Source organism: Sciurus carolinensis, chromosome 7 (assembly GCF_902686445.1).
Source record: "Sciurus carolinensis chromosome 7, mSciCar1.2, whole genome shotgun sequence".
NCBI lineage: Eukaryota > Metazoa > Chordata > Mammalia > Rodentia > Sciuridae > Sciurus > Sciurus carolinensis.
This window is the reverse complement of record NC_062219.1, coordinates 10,143,819-10,160,908: the sequence shown is the minus strand read 5'-3', so window position 1 is coordinate 10,160,908 and position 17,090 is coordinate 10,143,819. Positions and strand designations below refer to the sequence as shown.

At 42.2% G+C, this 17,090-nt stretch overlaps 2 protein-coding genes across 2 annotated transcripts in view; both read right to left on the bottom strand.

Moving 5' to 3' along the window:
- Positions 1 to 342: 342 nt before the first annotated feature.
- The window catches only part of Tmem242 (transmembrane protein 242), a 28,434-nt gene continuing 11,686 nt past the window's right edge, over positions 343 to 17,090 (bottom strand). The window contains exon 4 of the mRNA XM_047559413.1: positions 343 to 1,755. Coding sequence (XP_047415369.1) covers positions 1,657 to 1,755 — 99 coding nt within the window. The 3' untranslated portion in view covers positions 343 to 1,656. The remainder of the gene's footprint in view (positions 1,756 to 17,090) is intronic.
- LOC124988405 (L-lactate dehydrogenase A-like 6A) lies at positions 5,421 to 7,748 on the bottom strand. The gene has a single exon (XM_047557903.1). The coding sequence runs from the start codon at positions 7,746 to 7,748 to the stop codon at positions 6,621 to 6,623; it is 1,128 nt and encodes a 375-aa protein (XP_047413859.1). The 3' UTR covers positions 5,421 to 6,620.

The window sequence follows — 17,090 nt, the reverse complement described above, 5'->3', positions numbered from 1 at the left end:
ACTCCAGCAACCTAGGAATTCTCATTTTCTTCTACCCAGTGGAGTCTTTTAAAAATCAATAGGCATTCTCCATCTGGGAAAACGAACATGGAGATCCTAGCTGTAAATGGCTGCAGGTCGCCCCTCTGCAGAGGGGAGCCTGGACCCAGCCCTCGGCTGCTTGGTTTGGCTCCTGCCTTTTCTTCGTGACATTCAAAGGCTGGAAATAGTTTCCTCAGAGTTTGTTAAAAATGTAAGATGGGTGAACACTTTTTAACTACTCCCCACCCCATACGCTGATAAATTTCATAATCCTTGCCGTTTAGTCTTGGATTTTTAACAGGTTACATGTGAACCCAGACACTGATTACACCTGTTTAATTAACAATACAGTAATTTTAACAGGGTAGCGTGGTCTAGAGAAGAATGTTACATTATGCATTTGACATTTCATTTAAAATTTTCCCTTACAACTAAAAGGTTTCATTATAACAGAAATTTCAAATGTGCTTTATTAAACCTGATTGCTGACTAATTAGAGCCTAAGCCATTCTAAGGAAATTGCACAACTGATGTTCAACCAGAGGTGATTTCTCTGGACATACTGACACATTAAAGTATTTTCTCTTTTTTAAAGAATTTTAATTTCCGGTAAAAATAATTGCACGTAGACATTATTCTCCACCTGTTTTCTGTGAGATCATGGAGGACATGAGAGGGTTGGGTATGTAAGAACTAGCTTCTTTAAGGAACAGGTACCAATTTCTGAATGCTGAGACTCAGAACTCAGATGACTCTGTTAAAAATATGTAAGGTGACAACTGAGCTGATATTACTTTGAGACAAAACTATAAATTGTCAGTGTTCAAGGACCCTGAACTAATTTCTCAAGAAAGTATATCTTATACCCATTATTATTATTTTAGCCCAACTGTGTCATTTCAAGTTATCATAGTCCGTCGTTGGCTTTTTGTTGTAAGCATAATAATTTATAGGGCCTTCAAGTGAGTAACTGGCATGTGTGCTAGCTGCAAATATGGGAGTCACCTATGAGCCTGTCACTTTGGAGACTGCCTCACAGCAACAAGTCTTCCAAATTCTGTCATATAATGACAGGAAAGGCTCTTTAAAAAAAAAAAAAAATCTAGATGTTGATGGACTTTTATTTTTATTCACTTATTTATATTCAGGACTGAGAATGGAAGCCAGCCTCACACGTGCTAGGCAAGTGCTTGACCACTGAGCCACAGCTGCAGCCCCAGAGAGGCTCTTCAAACCCACCGAGTTGGACACATGGAGGTACCACTGCTGTCAGGGGTCTGATTATAAAGACTGTCATACTTTATTATAGACTTTTTTTTCCAGGTACAACGTTAGGTTTACTGTTCCAAGCAGACATATTTCCTTTGGGACCTCTGCACCTGGGGAAGTTACCCCAATGATTAGGATTGTTTAATAGTCATCGGAACTTTGAGACGACAGCCCCTCCCCCGACACAGGCTCAGGCAAACAGGAAGACGCCTGCCAGGGGGCCTCTGGACACTGCCCATCCTGTGGCTCTGTCAACAATCTGTTCAGGCTCCGAAGGAGAAGTTGGCCCAGTTCCTTTTCAGTTGTGGTGGTATTTCCAAAACCACCCTTCTTGCAGCGATCATTCTGGAATTCGTCCATGTCCTTCTATTTAGATTTCAGTGCTTCTTCCCACTCAACAGCTGACGTGGAGTTCTTGGGAATTGTTGGAAATATCGATTGCATTTTACTTCGAAAGTCTTTCATCTAGATGAAGGAAAAAAAAAAGTCATCAAATGTCAGAAGGAGGTAGAAATAGCCGAAGCTATTACAGGCGGCACCTTTGCGGACTGGAAAACACTTCACTGCTCACAGGCACAGAGCAGAAGGAATAACCAGTAACAGCCGAGGGCTGTATTCTAGCTGCCTTGACAGAACAAAGAATGCACCTCTTTTCTTCTTCCAAGTATGAATCCATTAGCTAAATAACAAAATTTCACTCTTAGTCTAGAAGGCAACATGCCTTAAATTGTCACCCCTCCAGGATATGTATTTGCTCTCAGAAGAATGGTGTGGTCGCTAGCTTTCATATATACAGATGCAGCAAAGAATGGCATTTCTGTCAGTTCAAATAGATGAACATACTCTGGTTGTTCAAAGCTGGAATTCTAGAGCCAGAGGGAAAGAGTGGAGAGAGGAAGCTCAGTAGGAGTTTATTAAAACAAATGAGTTCGTGAATGGCAGGTAGTTGGAAAGTGCGCAAGGGCCGGGCAGCGTGGAGAAGCCCAGGGGCTGGACCAGCAGAAGCTGGTTTGGAGTCGAGTCAGGCAGGGTTGGGAGGTCTCACTAGCGTTGGCTGTTCTCCAGGTCACCTGGCGCCCGGCCCCCTCAGGCGTACACCCCCTCTGAGAGGGGAATGCGACTCCTGGAGCTGGGCAGCCTCACGCTCCGATGGATACCTTCTGCACGTGGTTCTGCCATGAAGACACCATTTCAGCAGCACTTCGGCGTCACTTTCTCCTCAGTCATTTTCCAGAAGACGTCGATTTCCTTGATCAGGTTTGTGGAGAGCGCTGGACTCATGAGCAACTTGCAGTCACTTCCTAGAGTGGTTATCTTGAGAGTCAGTTAAGATATTTTTTCATGTTGATGCTTATTTTCTCAAACTGAGGCTAAATCTTTACCGTTTCCAAATTCAGAGGTGGTATCAGAGTCCATTCAGACCCCAGCCCCACCACTTGGAAAAGCTGCTTACTCTCTCCAGCCATAATTTCCACTATGTAGAATGGAAATAATAACTACTTGCCTACAGAATTGTGAGGATTGAGATGATGCACATAAAGCACAGCACCCAACACACAGTAGGTGCACACATAATCAAAATGTCTTGTGTTCTAAGAACAAAGTTCACATGGATATAAATATAATGGTTTGTTGGTTAAAGCATTATTTTATAGTTATATATAATTTTGGTTAAACTATTCTGACATTGGAGATACTTCAGGTTTTATGTACTATGTCGCCTGTAGCAGACCCATGCCAACCATCTCTGTTCTAGACCCTGATTTCAATCTTGAAGACACACACATTATGGGATATGCCTCTCCTGGCCCTGCCCTGCTTCTCAGCTCTCTGTGCACTATGATGACCCCTTCAATAGAGGTTCTCAGTAGAAACAGCACTTCATCCCAGGAAAGGGACTGGAACTATGATGGGTGTCTGGTTGTCACAATCATGGTGGACGACTATTTGTATTTGGTGGGAGTTGGGATGGTACACAGAAAGAACTGATTTATCCAAAGCACCAATCACACCCCCACTGAGGAACTTGCATCGACTTTCCTAGTTGAAAAATAGGCATTTCTCAGGCCAGGGTTTGCAATGTGTTGCCTGGTTCTCTCCCTTAACCTTTCTGGCTGAACATCTGTTAAAACTTAGCTTATTGACACAATTTTCAAATGGGAAGTCAGATAAGCAGCATCATTTACCATTGTCCCTCCTCAGTGACAGACTAGTAAGCTGTCAGGAAGGGAGTGGGTGGGAAGTGGCGGAGGCCAGGGTAGGAGAGTGAGGGGCAGCTCAACTTCAGCACAATGGTGTTCCTGTTGTTCCCTTCTGGTCTGATTTTCTTCTTTCCTCTCATTTCCCCAATATGGTATTATTCACTTGCTCCCAGGGTCATAGGTAAGTAAGTAAACTAGGAGGAGTAAAAACAGCCAACCAGGAACATATGGGCTTCAAGACTGAGGTAAAAGAGCTGAGTAAAGTGCGGGAAAGAACACCACCGTGCCCTCGTCTCGAGTGCTCCAGCTGTGGATATGGAAACCCAGCGTCTACATTTGTAAAGTTAGAAACAGGGTCTCAAGTTGCTTTAGACAATGGAGTTCCAGATACTTAAAATCTTCAGGTTATACCTCAGTTTAATTCATTTCTGCAAATCCCTGTAGCATCAATTCTAATAAATGGGCAGCTATTGGAATTTGAAACTCTTGAGTTTCAAAATGTTTTTGCCACTAACTAGCTTATTTAGTTTCTACTTCCTCACCTGTAGATGTAGGACCATTTCCAGGATCATGAAAGGATCTACTGATATGAAGGCATGGCCTTTGGATATGTCAGTGATTACAGCATCAATGATCACTTTCAAGAATCTGGTCATTCGATTTCTTCGTAAAACAGAACAGAATAAGAGCATATAACACTAATGTATCAGGAGATGAAAAGTATTGTTAGGTTGTTAAAGAGTGTTACTTGAACAGGAATAATAACATTTATCATTTGAGATCTTCTATGTATCAAGCACTGGACAAAGCATCATTATTTAATCTTCGAAATTCTATGTAGCTTAAATTATGACCCTCCTTTATGTATGGAAAACCAGAGGTCAGAGAGGTGATGTGGCTCCTAAGGATACGTGCCTGGCTGATGTCCAGGGCTGTCCCCTCAATCACTGTTTCTATGACCCAGAACATAAAGTGTCTCTAAAACTTTCACCCATGTGCCAGCTTTCAATGAAAACATTTTAAAAAACATAATATATACCTCTTGTAACAGTGGATATTTTCTTTTGGATGGAATGACAGATGCAGCACTTATGTTCATCAAGAACCAGCACTCATCTACTTCTGGAGATGAGGGGTTCACACTCCCCGCTTTTTGAAGTTAGGTAACCATGTGACTAGTGTCTATGAGCAAAAGAATCATGTGTCACTTCCAGGCTGAGCATTACTGCAGGAGTTGCCTCTCTTGATTTCCCATCGCAACACTGGAAATCTGTGTCACCATGGTGGTGCCTCAAGATCAAAGCAACCTGAGGTGCTAAGCCAGAACATAAAGAGCTTCCCAAGAGAGTCACCTGAACCCACAGTGGCTTCTACAGGAGTGAGAAATAAACCTCTGTATTTTAAGGCACCAGCGTGGGGAGACTCTCCTTTGTTGTGGCAGAGTTCAGCCTATCCTGGCTGACATACACAGTGAAGGGAATTATAAAATAGAAGGCTTACTCCAATGCCCTTCAGTCATACGTTAATTTGACTGAAACACAATTGAATAAAAGCTCAACACATAGGCAGGAACAAGGAGGACTCTGCAGATGAACTCTATAAATCTCTTATAACCACTTGGGAAAAAAATGAACCACCAGTTTCCCATGTTCAGGAAACTCAGTGTATCACTTAATCCCTTTATATGATATTTTTCCTGGGGGAATTAGAACATTTCTAGATGTTTTTAATGAACTCATATATGGGAGATCTGATCAGCATATAAAGGGCCATTTTTTATGGGAGGATTGCTGTCCTAAGTCTGTCTGACAAAATTCATCTAGGCAGCACTGACTTGGCTTAAAGAGCAGATGCTGATTGCAACAATTTGAAGATGATGTGCGTTTGTATATAACCATGTTGTTCATTTCAACATTCAATGGTGTTAGGAAGCCTAATGTGAATATTTAAATCTAAGCTTCCCATTTTCTAAGTCATTAGTACTATCATTTAAGTAACGGACAGATAAGCCATCTTTACTTTTTCCTAAATTCTTACTGTATCACATCCATAAAGTCTAGAATATGAACTGAAGTCAACTGACTTAGGAATAAAAAGTGAACGTGCCACATTCTGAGAAAAGCAATCCTAGGTACCCATAAGATGTCCAAATCTTATGACACGATTACCAACAGGCACAACTGAAAAGCAAAAGCTGTTCACACGAGCTAAACTGAGCAGCAGGCATGACTGCCATGCCTCTGGGAGCCAGGGCCCACTGTACTGCTGAGACCGAGCCCCGCCAGAACAATTTATAACAGCGTCTTGATTTAATGTGATGGCAGGTGAGGTTCTCACAGGCAGGTTTGAAATGCTTTCACTAAATCAGGCTTTATTTTTGGTAACTGCACAAGTCAAGGGTTTCCTTCCTCTGCCAAATCGGTGACAAGCTGCACCACCTATGACTGTCAGGACTCTCTCTAAAGGCATTCTACTTTACTGCATTGAACATTTTATAACAGCTACGTCTGATCACCATTATTTTCATATCTTAATGACCCAACTTCACAGGCATGGCTGCATGCATGCGTGCTGCACACACACACAGTCCCCATTTCCTGATGTTTCTGTTTAATGGTCCTGCTGATTGGTTGTCCCAGCAGAAAGAGGGTAGCCTCAAGATGGATTTATTTCTAAAAAGTACTCATGTGTACATATTATTTCTACATTGCAGAGAAAGTTACAACTTTTAAAGAGTATATAAATGAACACAGGTACCAATCACCCAGAATGAATCAGTATGTATTTACTGAAAAGAATCAGAATTTCTAGAATACAATAAACACCAATATCCTTGTTTTGCATCCCAAAACAGACTTGTTTTTGAACCAGATGGCAACTACATATATGTATAAGGAAAGTAATGATACAGAAGAGACACCAAATCCCCCTCTTGTGTTGCAGTTAAGAATTGTAAAAAGGTAAGTACCATCCAACATCTGGATGCTAAATAAAACAACAAGAGGGCTAAACAAACGGGAATCTCTTCATCAATTTTTAGGAATTCAAGTTATTCAAAACGTTGGCATATACAATCCCATGTCTACTATCTTCTCTTCAGTAACTTCAGAACGGTGTCTCCAAACAACTTTAAAGCTTGAGATGCTTCTGAATTCCCCAAAGTGTTTTTGCACTCTTTTTCAAACGGGCCTCCTCTTCAGCGGTCAGCTTTATCTTTATAAGGTCTGTTATACCGTTTTCTCCTAGGACACAAGGAACACTGAGGAATACTTCTTCATTTATTCCATAAAGACCCTTAATTATGGTAGAAACTGGATGCACTCTCCTGAGATTCTTCAAGATACTTTCTGTTAAGTCAGCTACAGATAAGCCAATGGCCCATGAAGTATAACCTTTCATCTTAATGATCTCATAGGCACTGGTAATCACTGCTTTGTGGACATTTTCCCACTGCTCAGGGTCCTTATCAGTACCTATAGCTGAGTTCAGATCCTTTAGAAGGACGCCAGCGACGTTCACTCCGCTCCACACAGGAACACTTGAGTCTCCATGTTCTCCAAGGACCCACCCATGACAGCTTTCAGAGTGGATACCAAGCTTTTGTCCAATCAAGAAACGGAACCGAGCAGTATCCAGATTACAACCACTTCCAATAACGCGATTTTGGGGAAACGCACTCAACTTCCAGGTTACGTAGGTTAAGATATCCACCGGGTTGGAAACCACCATCAGCTTGCAGTGGGGGCTGTGCTGGACGATACTGGAGATCATTACTCTGAAGATGGCCACGTTCCGCTGGACTAGATTGAGGCGGGTTTCTCCTTTTTCCTGGCGTGCGCCTGCTGCGATGATGACCAGGCGGGAGCCCGCGGTGACGCGGTAGTCTCTGCTGCAAACGATGTTCGGCATTTTCACGAAGGCGCTGCCATGCTGAAGATCCATGGTCTCGCCCCTCAGTCTGTCTTCGTCCACATCCACGAGGGCCAGTTCGTCACTCAAGCCTCTCAGCAAGATGCTGATGGCGCAGGCCACGCCCACCGACCCGCTTCCTATAACGGAGACCTTGGTGTGGCGGACGCGCTCTTCCGGAGCCACATTCTTAATGAGCTCCCCCTTCACGGTCGCCACCGCCGACGCGGGCCTCCAGAGCCGGGCACTGCCCAGCGGGGCCTGCGCCGCCCTCCCAAGCCCCAGGAGCTTCGCGCCCGCCGCGCCGGCTCTGTGGTTGGCCCGCAGCGCCACTGCAGCCCAGCTCATGGCTGCTCACTGGAGAGGAGAACGGCGGAGTCCGTTGAGGCCAGAGGCTCCCAGCCAGGGCGAGGCAGGCTCCACTGCGCAGGCCCCGCCCCGCCCCGCCCGCCCACGTGGCCCAGCAGGCCCCGCCCCCAGCCCGCAAGACCTCACTCTGCCACCGAAGCTGTGAGGGCCTCGGGCTGGCGCTGCAGGCTCCGCCAAGACTAGGGCGTGGTAAAGGGCTTCCTCTCCAGTGGGGGACTCCTGGAGTTAGTTTTACACACACACATTCTCTTCCGGATCTGACATGTTTAACGGGTCGACTCAGATTCCTGGAATCATTGGTTTTCTATTCTTAGTAGGCAGACCAAGTAAGATGCTTCAGTCACGCACAGATAAACAAGGTTCTGTTGTAGGCCACAAAGGTGCCCATGTGTTGTCTCCCAACAGCCTGCTGCACCATTCCCAGCATCATAGGAGAAATGGGTTCCTGGTTTCCATTGCATCCAGTTGGAGGCCCTTTTATTTAGGAAAGACTTCAGTGTCTACACCAGCCCTGACCATGACCCCACACCTAAGGAGGTTGACGAGCGCTTGACACTGGGCATGGGGCTGCCCGTGTATTACTTCAGCACTCAAAACTCACCAGGAGAGGATACCCCTTCTTTCTTACACCAAAGGAAAGCCTGTGATTGAGTCCTAGTAAAAACGACTTCTTAAGAAAGATAATAACAAAAAAGGAACTTACCTTTAAAATGTTCTTAAAATCGCAAATTTTAACCAATGCACAAACCAGATTGATGCCTAAAATTGTGAAAAGTATTTAACAATACAACATGGTATCAGTATATCTTACCTCCTGCATTTTTTCTGGGCAGTCTTGTGAACTAATTTCCTTTCAAATTGCTGAGGTGGTGTACATTTTACATCTGATGAAATGCATATTCTGATAAACCCAGTAATCTACAAAAGCCTCAATTACAATTATGGCACTTTCTCCCCACTTTTTTTTTTTTTTTTTGGACCCTGTAAGGATTGCCCTCTTTTTCTAAGACAGGATTTGTTCTCCCAGAATAGGGGTTCTTGGTACATGTAGCCCTTTTATAATCTACAAGAAGAGATTCCAGTTTGAGGATAAGGAATCCTGACAAAATGAATAATTTATATTCAGGACTTGAAAGGCTGTTCTCATTCTTCCTGCCACTGAAGAGAGGAACAATAAGCAAAAGAGTTGGGTGAGGGGTGGGGAAAGTGGTAATTATTGGAGTTTCGAAATCTTGTTTCTGTGTGACTCCTTGGCTGTGATGATGCAATATCCAAGCCACAGGGACCTGACAATGTTTACATGGTACAGAGCCACAGCTTTGTGACACACAAAAGCATCAGACACGTGAATTCTCTCCACTCAAGCAGTCAGATTTATAGTCAACCATTTGTCAAATTAAAAAAACCTGAACTTTAAAAATAATCAACTTTATTGAATGGTGGTCAAAATTTTAGAAGGATCCTTAAAAAGAATCAACAAGATTTTGCTAGCTACCATTTCTTTTATCCTAGTCTTCACTCAAAATGTTTTAACCTGATGACTGTTCCCACCTTCTTCCTAAATGATTCCTTTGACCAGGCAAGTCATTTTCCAGGATAAGTGCTTCTGAGCATGAAATTCAAGGACATAAAGACTCAGCTGGATGGCTTCTTTCTACGTAATTTTCTTCCTAGAGTTTGAATTTCTTCAGCAATATAATATCTGATAGCAGCCTCTTTAGTCTTTCTCTCTAGCCACAACTTAATCATTTTTTGGGGGGTGAGGAAACCTCTCCAAAATAAAAATACTCCAAACAAAGCAGCTTTTTATTTACAATAAGTTTCAAGATAAGAAGGGAAGCACTAAGAAAGATGAAGAGATGTATATGACCTCTAGAGCAGATTTAGGTCTACTCAAAGTTGTGGAAAGCCAAATATAGCCAGACAGCTCCCTAACGGCTTTCTATCTTAGGTGGCTCATTATTCGTTTTGAATTGAAAACCTAACTCAAATTATCTATTCAAAATGCAGTGTGATATTACAGTTGATGGCATGATTACACTTTAATGCTTTTGTTTATACCACCTATGAGGGAGGTGGCAGGGAATTAAGACCACTGCATGTCTCTGGACAAGAATGGTTGTGGTTGTCACTCTGTTCTTCCGCCTGGCCTCTCCCAGCCCACTCCCATCCCTTCTCTGGGGAGCCCAGTTCCCATAGCTCATCCTTTCAGATCTTGCCAATCCCTCAAGCAGAAAGGATTTTTAAAATCCTATGACACTACTTGGTACCTATCTCCCTACAGGATTTATCTCAAACAAATGTAAAATACTTATGAATGGATCACCCTTATTTATTAGCATTTCCTTGTCCTCTAGATCAGAGCTGGACACATGAATAGGGATTTGGGAAATGCTTATGGCAGAAAAGGATGAATAATCATTGCAGACCTGAGTTTGTAAGGCTAGAATGAGGGGTAAGAGATGAAAGGCTGAGCTAGACAATCTACCTGGTCATAGAGTTCTTATAACAGAGGTAAGTAAAATGAGTGATACCCCTTTGGGTTTGTTTTTGGTACCAGGGATTGAACCCAGGGGTGCACTTGACCATAGAACCACACATCCAGCCCTTTTTATATTCTATTTTGAGACAGGGTCTCACTACGTTGCTTAGCCGTCTAAGTTGCTGAGCTGGCTTTGAACTTGCTATCCTACTGCTTCACCTCCCAAGCCATAGGCGTCTGTGACCACACCCTGCTCCCCTTTGGGTTTCTTAGCAAGGCTAGTGTATAAATTTCAAATAAAACTGTGGATAAGTTAAAAAAAAAAAATTCTTAACTATTTTCATAGCCAAGCATTTTTCAAATCTTTAAAAAAAATTTTTTTTTCTTTGTAGTTGTAGGTGGAGAGAATGCCTTTATTTTATTTATTTTTATGTGGTGCTGAGGATCAAATTCAGTGCCTCACACATGCTGGGAAGCATGCTGCCACTGAACCACAGCCCCAGACATTTTTTCAAATCTTAACCAAATTAAAACAACAAAATCTACAGTGCTAGAAGTATAGTAGAACAAATATGCAAATGGAATGGAAAATATTTTAAAACAATATTTAAAATGTCGTTTTTGGAGACCATTAAGAAAATAGCCTCAGCAACTTAGCGAGGCCCTAAGCAACTTAGAAAGACTTTGGTTCTAAATAAAATATAAAAAGGGCTGGGGATGTGGCTCAGTGGTTAAGCACCCCTGGGTTCAATCCCTGGTACCAAAAGAAAAAGAAAAAGAAAAAAGAAGAACCAGCACAGGAATTTGTTGATTTGGGAGCAAAAAGGCTCCAAATGAGTAAAAGTAGTGCCAATTAACATTCTAAGCTGACCTGAAACAGGCTATAAACTCACCCACAAGGAAGGAGAACATTATATAAAATTATATTAAAGACTTTGTGATTTGAAAATCATACAATATAAATTATATTTATATTTTAGCATTCAAGAAGGATCCAGGAAGCACCATGCCAGCAGCACCACCCCAGTTCTGACAAGCAAAAATGCCTCCAGATCCTGCCGCATATCTTCTACATATCTCCTGGGCTAGGTGGGGGACATTTTTGCCTCTTGTTAAGAACCAATAAATTAAAGACTAAGCAGAGGCCAGATCACAAAGGGGTGCATAAACCATTAGAGGAACCTACACTTCATTCTCAAGGCAAGAGGGAGCAACTGAGATCGCAGAGTGATCAGATTTCATTCATTCAGTCATGTGATCAGATTTCATTCAACAAATACCTAGAAAACACCTACTAATGTAAGGCACTGTGACAGGTGCTGAGGATACAATGAGCAAGATAAAGGAGATCTGTTTTTGGAATTTCCATTTTTAAAGACTGATAAAACAAGAAAATATGCAAAATAGTTTTATCTTGCAATTGGTGGTGTGAAGAAAAGAAAACAGGATATGACTAATTTTAGACCAGATGGTCTGGGGATGCTTCTCTGAGGAGGTGAAATAAATCTGGGTGGAGCCCTGAATGGCAAAAGAGCTAGGTGTAAAAGGAGTCAGGCCGTAAGTTTCCTGGGGGAAGCTAGATTAAAGGTCCTAGGCAGGAGTAAACCTGGTGTACTGAGGGAAGAGGGGGCTGGCAGGGCTGAAGTGCAGCAGGAGAGGGTGCACAACTCTGGTAGCTCAGGACAAGGTCAGGAAGGGGGGTGGGGCTTCACCATGCAAACCTCCTTCCACAGGAAGCCAGTGAAGAATGTTGAGTGAAGCAGTGGCATAACTTGACTTACTTCAAAAAACATCTCTGGCTGCTGTGTGAAGAAAAATGCAGGGGAAGTGAAAGTGAGGCCAGGAGACCAAACAGGACACTCAATACAGGAGGCAAGAGAGGAATGGAGGTGGAGAGAGATGGAGGAGTCAGGCTATGTGCTGCAATTGACAGGACTCGCCATGGATTAGAAGGGATGAAGGGAAATGAGAAAATCTCGAACAATTCTCACCCGGGCTTTTGGTTTGAACTAGGGGGACGAGATGATAGTGGTACTTCCTGAAATGGGGGAGACTAGGGGAGGAATACATTGGGAAGAGGCGAGGAAATCAAGAGCTCTAGTTGAGACATGGGTCATTAGACATGCCCGTGAGACACAGTGAAAATGGAAAATGTGCAGATGAGAGGCGTGTCTGAAGAACTGCTGCTATATATCTGGATGCCACTAGAATAGACAGATTGATTTAAAATGCCAGGGGCCAGATGAGAGAGCTGAGGGTCTGTGGACAGATGAAGAATGAAGAGTCTAAGTAGGAAGTCAATGGATTCTCAAACATCAACAGTGTGGAAGGAGGATCTGGCAAAGGAGACTGGTGAGGTCGAAGGTGTCTCAGAAACCACAAGACTCACAAGACACTGCTTCCTGAGAGAGGATGCTCAATGGGTCAAATGTGACCAAGAGGTCAAGGAACAGAGGTAAGACCTGGATCTGGCAACAAGGAGGGCTCTGGTGACCTAGACAATAGCACTGCAGTGCCAAGGAAAGAAGCTAGCAGGGGACAGAAAAGGGAGGAAGTGGAAATGACCACCACAGACAACTCTTTCAGGAAATATTTTCTGTGAAGGAGGCAGACCAATGGGCTGGCAGCAGGAGAAGGAATATCAAGAGAAAAATTTCTAGAGGTGGGAGAAACCAGCACATGTTGCATCAAGAGGGAGAAAGTGGACACCAGTAAAGGCTGAGGAACAGGACAGCAGCAAGGCCTCTGGGTAGATGACCAGGACTGGGCCCTACTGCCCAAGTGTCAAGAGTGGGCCATTGGTAGCAGCATGGACATTTTGTCCCTGGTAGCAAGTAGTGTGTATAGTTCAGCTGCAGGGAAAAGTCTGGGGAAGATGGTGAGCACAGCGCCCTGGCAGTAAGATGGAGCGAGGACTGCAGTGAAGAACGGTGGGAGGCAGAGAGTGCAGAGAGGTTGTTTTGATCATCTTGGGACAAGAGTGTCCCCAGCCATAGTGGTTGTGCAGGGGAGAGGTATCTGGTTACTGATGAGACAGGGTGAGAGAGTGTGCTTTTGACTGGTGATCCAGCTTCTCCCTTGGGGTACCTTTGTGGACAGTGCTGCTGTTCGATGGGAGATAGCCCAGAAGTAGAGTGCAGGGTGGTGAGTGGCCCTTCAGGGAGCAACATGCATGATGCCTGCAGGATGTCCACGCATCAGGGTCAAGTGGCCCATGAGCCTGGAGCCAGGGTGCAGATAGGCACATAAGGGCAGGAACCTGTGGAGGAATGAAGATGAAGACTAAGGGAGGCCCCTGAGCATAACTGTGTGTCCAGGAAAGCTACAGCATTTCGGAAGCAAATGGGACACCTGCAAGTGATAAGAGACAAACTAGGACTGAGGAAAATTAAAAAAAAAAAAAAAAAAAAAAAAAAAGCAAGCCCAGAATCTGTTGGCACAAGAAGCAAACACTATCTGATGCCCAGTCTTCAGGAAAAAGTTAAATTATGTTGAGCACAATTTACACAGTGAAAAGATACACAGCATTAAAAAATATTTCTTCTTAAAATTTCTAGAAATATTTGTTAGGAAAATTCAATTTGAGAGACTTCATTTTCTGATATACTGGCAAGTAAATATATATAAGTATATTAAATCCATGTTTCATAGAATTGCTATATTTGACTACCAGTAACAGGCAGCTTTTAAGATGAAGCTTAAGGGGAAGTATATAATAACACAATATCAGGTCTTCAGTCCACAATGATTTATTTAGAGAGTTCTGTTCATATGAGCCCAATTTTGTAATCTCAGTGTGAGAAATAAGGACAAAGGAAAAAAGAAAACTCAATGAGATCAAGGCTACCTTTCCTCCTGTGTAATACGACTGCGACTGTTCCTGAGGTGACTAAGCCTGATTTGTGTCAGGCCTCTGGAAAGAAGGCCTTCTTTAGTGGGTGCACGTTCCCATTTTATAAATTGCCAGAGGCCTGATATTACTTATGAAAGGAAGCTGGTGAGTTTCTAAAGAAGTATTTTGTAAATATGCCCAAGCATCAGATTTCTCCCTTCCTTGGCTTAAAACGTAAGTACACTGGTCATTATCTCCCATTTAACACTGAGCAAGACCCTGTGATTCAGTCTCTCTGTCACCAAATTGCTCCGCCACAGTTATATCAAGTGCCTCTCTCCAGCCCCATGTTAGGCCATCAGAGCTGCAATGGAATGTGAAATAAGGGCTACAGAGATGTCCCTGTCACCTCAAACTTGAACTTACTAATTGATGCTTCCAATTCTTTTAAAAATGATTCCAGGAAAACATTCCTCAATCCATAAGCTGCTTGAAGGCCCAAGGGCTTGACAGATGAAACAACCTCGGGAAGATCATGCTGCTTGTTTTCTGGGAGTTCTAGTGAACACTGGGAGAAGAGGAGGCAAGGCCCAGTATGCTGAGTGGCAATTAGAGTAAAAAACTGAAGCTTCTTCCTGGGGCAGGGCTGGTAGAGATCTCAGAAACGCTAAAATTAGATTAGGCAGACACAGAAGATGTTTCAGTCACTTCTTAGACTTCCCCTGCAGATCACTCTGAAATGGCTGCTATTAAACAATTTGCCAGGAGACTCACACTTGTTTTCACTCTTTTGAACTGAACCTGTGGGAATTAAATAGCACTTACCCTATTCCCTTTGTTAGATAGCTTCAAAGTTGAAAACCTCTAAAATTTTCCATAGTTTTACTTACATTTAGTCTACCAGTCACTCTACAATACTACTTCATTTGAGATGAGTAAGTAAAAATAGTCTAAGAATAAACGTACTAATAAAAGATACGCCACAATAGTGATAAAACTGAATTAAAGAGTCAAAAGGAAGAAGTTTAATTGTAATAAGCAAAAGTCATCAGGCTGGTCATAGAGTTAAGAAGTAATCTAAATATTAACATAAAAATTATACCTAGCAGCAGCTACAACAAAGAACTGGACAAAATAAATATTGTTAGAATGCACCCAATACAGTCTCAGAGGAGGAATATAATATTACTTCCCTTCGACTCTCAGAATAGGAAGCCCAAAGGCCCATTTCTAGAGAAATATTTAAAATATATCTATTCTATTTACATGGCTTACTTTTTGGTTTGTTTGGTTTTAAAGAAAGGAGACCTGGGCTCTTGAGAACACAGCAACCTCTATCAGAAGATGAGGAGATAGGACAGGTCCTGGAGAGGTTTGAAAAACTCCAATCACAGACTGTTTTCATTTGAGCCTTTAGAGCAGCAGAGATGCAGGAAATGCAGTGAGAAGAAAAAAAAAAAAAAATGATTTCCCATCTATCAGATTGCCAAAAGTTTCAGAGTAATAGAAGTCACTAATGGCAGGGGTGCTAGGAAATTTATATGGGCTGTTATCCTTGTCTTCTTTGAAATGTTTTCCTTTTAAAAAAATTTGTTCTTTATAGATATACATGACAGTAGAGTGTACTTTGACATATTACACACACATGGAGTATAACTTATTCTAATTAGGATCCCATTCTTGTGGTTGTACATGATGTGGAGTTTCACTGGTGGTGTATTCATATACAAGCACAGGAAAGTTATGTCAGATTAATTCTGGGCTGTTATTTTCTAAAAAATTTTTCTGGAGGTCCATTTAGCAACAGATAACAAAAAAAAAATTTTTAAAAATACTTGGACTCAACAGTAACATCCTCTGTCTTTAGGAAAAATTTCTCAATCAAGAAAAGTACAGTAAGATGTATGCCTACATGCTCACTATGGTGTTTAATAGTGAAAAATTATTTAACTGCCACTGGCAGTTAAGTAGATTAAGTATATTCTAATATGTAATGGAATACCATGTAGTCATTCGCTGTAAGTGATGGAGATTTATATACTCTGCTGTGTGAAATGTCCCTGTTACTGTGAAGTCAAAAAGCATAGTTGTTTTTGTTTGTTTTCAGTCCTGGGGATGAAATCCAGGGCCTCACACATGCTAGGCAAGCTCTCTACCACTGAGCTACACCCCCAACCCAACACACAACACTTCTGCACAATGCTATGAATCTGCCCATAGATACACAGCATAGGTCTGAAAGGGTGTTCCTACTGTGGTTGACTGTAACTTGGTGGAATTTCTGCTGGTTTGTTTCCTTTTTGTACTTTTCTACATTGAGTTTTTATTTTTTTAAACAGTAAATATATATTTTTACCCAAAAACCAATGTCATCTTTGTTTTTAAAAAAAGATAGGTCTTAAATACATTAAGAAAACAACAACAACAACAAAAACACCAACATATGTGCTTTAGTTTAGATCCTGAATGTCCCCCAAGGACCTATGTGTCCCTGGCATGGTCCTGAGAAGGGCATCAAAGAAGGTGGTGAAGCCTTGTGGGAGGTCCTGAGGTCATGGGTGAGTGACCCAGAGGGGCTGTGCAGTTTTTCCTTTGCTCCCTGGCTCCTGATATAGGCAAGCAGCTGTGCTCCACTACACACTTCCGTCACTGCCACCCAGCACCCCACCAGAATTCCAAAGCAAGGGTCACTCAATAGGACTGGAATCTCCAAAACTGTGAACTACATCTTTTTGTTCAGAAATTAATTTTCTCAAATATTTTGTTATAGTGACATGAAGCTGATTAATAGAAGATGGAAATAAAGACAAACAGCTCTTATTACACAATAAGAAAGTAAAAGTATTTAGAATTTATAATTTAAATCTCTAAATAATTTAAAGTAATTCACAATAACTAAGAACATTTTCATTCATGGTTTTTACTTAAGTTTTAGTTCCTATGAAGGCAACAGCTGTAAATTATCTACAAATTCTTACCACACCAGGCATCTTGACTACATCTACAC